The following is a 6,077-nucleotide window of genomic DNA, read 5'->3' on the forward strand; positions in this document are numbered from 1 at the left end:
GAGAAAATATTAAGAAATGTGAAATCTAATAATAAACACATAATTATCTGTCATAAGCTGTGGCCAGCTCTTGGTTTCTGCTTAACCCAACTGAGGACGATTCTACAAAATGTCTTCTAAATCATGACAGTTTTCTGAAAAACCCATGTTTCTATGTCAGTGGTGCTCAAACTATTTCATGTCAAGGACCCCAAAAATTATATGTATTTGGCCTCCGACCCCAATCTGAAAATATGTTGCTCCAGGGACCCCCGAGAAGCAAAGATTTGAGTTAAAAATGTTCGCTCTGAAAGAATATATATTCCAAATTTGCGACACATTTTCACGATTTTTCAAAAATAGCAGAACTACAAGCTTGTAGATCTGCTATTTTTCAATAGCTAAAGTAGAACATAATGCTTAAAACATCAAAACGGTTTCCCGCCCAGAATGGGTTGGACAGACTGAGCCAGGGGTGGAACAGTCCAGGATTTACTATGACACTATGTACTACCGGTATATGGCATATTAGGAGTCCACTAGCACAGCAGGGAGCGTACCTATGTTCCCAGGTTCTATGTTCCCCAGGTTCTATGTTCCTCACTTACCCCCGCAAAAAAGGTTCTATGTTCCCCGCTTACCCAAAAATGGTTCTATGTTCCAAGGGTTCTATGTTCCCCAATCAACTAAAAAAGGTTCATGTTCCCCATTTAGCTATGAAGGTTCTATAATGTTCCCCATTTTCATCAAAAAAAAAGGTTCTATGTTCCCCGCTCACCCAAAAATGCAGGAAATATTAATTTTGAACTTCAAATTATTAATATCATCTCTACACACAACGGAACATAATGGGGAGAAATTACTATCAGAAACCTGCCCTTTTGGCGACCTAAGGGCACCCTGGTGGCCATCTTGGTGGTATAGACTAGACTAGAGCAGTGGTTTTCAACACTGAGTCCATTATTGTCTCCACCAGGCCGAAGGCATGTGGAGAGTGTATGTTTAGCGGATAGTGTTTGCCATTAACTGCATTTACATGGACGATATTTATATAAATAAATGTCACCCTCTTTTACATGCCCCAGTATTAAGTATTTAATCAGAATATAACTTTTGTTTTCTTTCTGTCAATGTTCAAAATAGACTCACATTGTGTTCTCTGCCCGAACTCGGCCTGGTCGGGTTCGGGCCTGCCCGAACCCGACCAGGCCCGACCCGACGTTTTAGATCCGGGCCGGGCCTAAAATGTTTGCTAATCAGTAGGGCCGGGCCTCGGCTTCCATGAAAATAATTGAATTAGTTTATTATAATAATAAAAATAATAGTTCTGTTCTGTCTGTTTGTGTATTTATCTATTATGAAGATGGTGCTGACTGGCGTTTCACTTTTACTCTCTGTAGAGTTCTCAAATTATGCACAAACCCGAGCAAAAATAGAATTTTGACCAAAATGTCTACCACAAACCACTGAAACCAGCATGGCAATGACCCGATTGTCGCAGTTATATTTGGACTGCACATTCTCTTTGAAGATAACACAAAACAGAAACCATCATGATAACGTATATGTATGTTTTTAAGTAAGTATTTTAAGTTATTGTTTATGCTACTCAGCTCTCGGGCTGCAATATGGAGACATCTGAAAAGCAGGTTCCCTGTTATCCACCCCTGATCTGTCTGAATGGGGTCCCTTAATCATATAACTTCATATACAATATATGAGTTAGTGTTAGGCTTTACCTGTGACCAAGATTGTGCTGATACATGTACATTTTTATCTCTATATTATTTTGCAATTGGTTTATGGTACCCTAATTATTGTTTTTTATCTGGCCTCTGCTCCAAAATCATATATGTTGATGCTGATTCATTTACAAAAAGTGTATACATGATTCTTTACACATTTACAGACACATTGAACAGAACAGTAACACAAACAGCAGAGCTGCACAGGAGTAACCTAGTCAACCAAACTCAATCACTTTGGTGTTTGATGCAGGACTGTTTGCTATTGCCGGCTTTTACTCAAAACATAGTTACGCAGAGGCTACTTTCCCTTCTCTTTTGACCTCAGACAGTCATTTAGACTTGACTGGCTTTCGGACCTTAAGAGAGAAGTCCACGATGGGGCAACCTTGTGTTATGCAGCCCATGGAAATTATGTCCACATGGGGGGAGAAATAGTCAGATAGGTTCTCCGGAGTCACTCCTCCACTTGCCTCTATTAACAAAGTTGGGAACTCCTCTTTCAACACACTGGCTGCAGTGTGGAGCTCCTGAAAATGTGAGAGGGGTTGAAATGAGGTGGGGAGGATGTAGGGAAGAAAAGAGATAAAAAATGAGCGATAATTACAATTAATCATTATCAAAAGAGAGTCTTGCTGCTGGCATCCATTTTTACCTGAGGTTTAAAGTTATCCAGCATAACAATGTCTGCTCCTGCCTTTGCTGCCTCACTGCCTTCCTCCCAGGAGCAGCACTCCACTTCAATTTTACTGCTGAAGCCACACACTGAACGGACAGCCTTCACAGCCTAATGGATGAACACACTCTTGTCAATGTAATCTTAATCTCAAAGGTCATGCAGCCGACACAACACAGAGCACACTTTCTCAGGTTTAAAATAACGCTGAGGATTTCTACTGTGCAAAAGGTCTGCAAAAACATCTCATTGCAACATTCAGAGAAAATGTAGGCCTACTTCCTTAGGAGCTAGCTGTTGCGAAATATGTCACACGTGAATTGTGATTGTGAACTTTGATATTACATGAAATCCACTTTTAGTGTCCCAGTACAGACTTGAATTGTTTGCAAAATAATTTGTAGCACGCTTTTGAAAAGTCAAATATATATATTAATATTCTAAATAAATAAAATGTTTTCAAGAATTTGCAAATTGGTGTTTTGCCTTTATTGATAGGGTACAGTGGGGTCATCCCTATGTTCCCCAGGTTCTATGTTCCCCACTCACCCGGCCCTCCAAAAAAGGTTCTATGTACCCAAGGGGCCAGCTATGCACTCCAATGTTGAAGCGCTGGGCCCTAGTGGTAAGAGGAAGGACTGCAGGCGGACCCGTGGATTCTTGACGAGGAAACCCCGTGCAACCGAGCGCCCAATGTTAAAACCCGCGGCACGCCGTCCGGCTGGCTTGGCAGCCTAGGTGCCCAGACGATTGAGCTAACCGCCCGGGTATTTGAGCTATTTTTACATGACACCATCATACAACACTTGAGACACCTTTGTAATACTTCCTGATGCCCAGACATGGTTATCCTTCAGCATCACCATTCCGCTCAGATCCTGCCTGTGCATGGACACACCACCAACCAGCATGGCATACTTCTCTACCAGACGGAAGCCTGGGGTGGTCTTGCGCGTACCAGCCACCTCTCCATGCCATCCTGCTGCCGTGGCCACCTTCTGGAGTCGAGAGCAGCGAGTAGCTATACCTGAAGCCCGGGCCAGGCAGTTGAGGGCTGGCCTCTCACCCAGGAGGACACAGTGTGCTGGGCCTCTGACTGTAGCAGTGGGCATGATAGCATCTGGACCTGGTGGTAGGAAAGGTAAAGCTTAATGTATTATGTATACACATAAAATATGTTCGGCAAGCAACAAAGTATGATGCTTTATACATGAGACTGTCATGGCCAAACTGCTGCATGAGATGGAATTAATCCTACATCTTGTGAGGTACACATAATATTACCCTCGATCAGTCCATCAGGGAATGAGCAAGGCCACACAATCTGTTGCTCCGGAACTACTCTGCCGGGACTGGGATAACCATATTCTGGCGTGTGGAAGGACCAGGCTCTGTGGGTTGACTCCTGTCCGGGCCCCTCCTTATACGTCTCACCAGGTCCACTCCTGCTCTCACCAGGCCCAGGACCTGTGCGCAACGCACAGGTCCAGTCTGGACCAGACTACCAGCACCAGGCACTTCATTCAGGAGTGGTGGATTATAATGGCCCTCCTAAAGGAATCACCGAGGTTTGTTGGGCTTCCGCCTCACGGAGGACAAAGGCTGGGGAAGCTAAACCATACTGTTTTACTTTAGATTATCCATCCATCCATCCATCTTCAACCGCTTATCCGTAGCCGGGTCGCGGGGGCAACAGCTCGTTCCACCAGAGCGCCCCAGACCTCCCTCTCCAGAGCAACACCAGTGACTTCCTCCTGGGGGACCCTGAGACGTTCCAAGGCCAGTGAGTCGATGTGTTTCCTCCAACTGCGCCTTGGTCTGCCCCGGGGTCTCCTCCCAGTGGGACGTGCGTCGAGGACCTCCCTAGGGAGGCGCCCGAGAGGCATCCTAACCAGATGCCCGAACCACCTCAGCTGGCTCCTTTCCAGGCGAAGGAGCAGCGGTTCTACTCCGAGTCTCTCTCAGGTGACTGAACTTCTCACCCTATCTCTAAGGGAGACTTTAGATTGCTTCATCTCTCTCTCAGCTAAGGGTTTTTTGGGCTGAAAAAGTGTACAGCCTACAGTATAACCTTTCAATGCCCACCTAACTCAGATCCGTCTTGGTACATCCATTCCACTACACAGCCGACCTCAGAGAAGACCGCCGTGAAGAAGGGACTTCCTGCGAGCACACTGTATGGTGATTTACAGAACAACGTAGCCTCAACTTCCTGGGATCCCACACAAACACCTGCCGGGTCAAAGTTTGGTGTATCTTCCATCAGCCACTTCTGTGCCAGTCGGCTCAGGGTCAGGGGTGGGATTGCGTGCATTGCTTCAGGTTTGGATTGAGTCATCTTGAGTTGGAAAAAAATATAATATATTTCGGATCAGGTGATGATAATTTACAATTGTTTAATGTAATTTAATGCAGTTAGAGCAGACTTTTCTGTTTGGATGTAAAGGCTGTCAAGGCCAGAAAGTAGTTTTTTGGTACTCGGCGTTCCTCCATCATCAAACTGGGTTTGATGATGTCACACACACTCTCTATAATGTTGTGTTCACACGGGCAAATGTAAAAGTCTACCATTCATTGTCAATGGAAGCCAATGACGATGCAAAGACACAATGATGCATAACTGCTCCAAAATTGACAATGAATGGTGGAACTAGATTGCATCGATTCATTTGCGTCTGCCCGTGTGAACGCAACATAGCAAATGATGAGCCTGCCTGCATGGTGTTCTGAGAGAGAAGAAAATGGCTAACAGGAAGAATTAAAAGAATGAATGAAGCACCTATTTTCTACCGTTCGAACGGCAGAAAATAAATAACTATATGCTGCAGTTCTCTGGGGTGCAGTAATAGAGCCAATATCACCAAAAGCAAACCCTCATTGTCCAATATTTCTTTTGACATAAGTGTCTAAAGGTTTTTACAATTGTGTAGATGAAGTTTGCCCATGGCTGGAAAATATATTGCAGTAGGCTATTCTAGCCAGTGAAGCCACATAATTTAAGCTATATCGCCATGTATGAACATATTAAAAAAGTACAAAACATATTGATTGACCCAATATGTTGAAGCCCAGAGTCTGTTGAAGTTGCAACACACATTGTTTTTGTGTTTTTAACACAGATTCAGAGATATCTCATTAGGCCTATGGCACATTATGATTAGGTCTAAATATGACCAAAAGCTACTCACTTTTTGTAGTGCACCAAAATAAAGTTAAGCAAATCAAGATAAACGTGTCCGTTGTTGTGAATGAGGTGTAATGAACCAAAGCACTGAGCAACTGAACTGTTATGTGGAATTTGACCTAAACATTGATTGACCACATGGCTTTTGTTTGTCACCCAGCCAGGCAGGCTCATGTGCGTGCGTGCGTGTGTGCGTGTGTTGTGGCCGCGGCGGCGGGGGACTTTTTTATTAACTGAAAAATATACGTAGATAACATTACCGCAAGAGAACTGGAAATAATATGGTTACATAATTGGACAGGTTATAACATGTCACGTCACGTAACAATTAAATGTAATTCGATAATGCGATGCTCATCACTGCAGAATCCAAAATCGAAATAGTCCTATAATAAGAAGGACAAAAATGGTCGCTAAAACAAACACAATTCCTGGATTGGTTATGCGTATGATTAGCTAAAATAAAGAGGGGGGGGGGGGGGGGGGGGTCTGA

The 6,077-nt window shown here is 43.9% G+C and overlaps 1 protein-coding gene across 1 annotated transcript; it reads right to left on the reverse strand.

The window, feature by feature from the left end:
- Window positions 1-2,056: 2,056 nt before the first annotated feature.
- On the reverse strand, window positions 2,057-4,738 carry LOC308312390 (nicotinate-nucleotide pyrophosphorylase [carboxylating]-like; the record flags this gene model as incomplete). The annotated part of the gene is made up of 4 exons (XM_080758995.1): window positions 2,057-2,254; window positions 2,380-2,511; window positions 3,216-3,526; window positions 4,486-4,738. The coding sequence occupies 4 exons, from the start codon at window positions 4,736-4,738 to the stop codon at window positions 2,057-2,059; spliced, it is 894 nt and encodes a 297-aa protein (XP_080615121.1).
- Window positions 4,739-6,077: the final 1,339 nt, after the last annotated feature.

Source organism: Protomyctophum bolini (genome assembly GCF_963924005.1).
Source record: "Protomyctophum bolini genome assembly, chromosome: 3".
In the NCBI taxonomy this organism is placed as follows: domain Eukaryota; kingdom Metazoa; phylum Chordata; class Actinopteri; order Myctophiformes; family Myctophidae; genus Protomyctophum; species Protomyctophum bolini.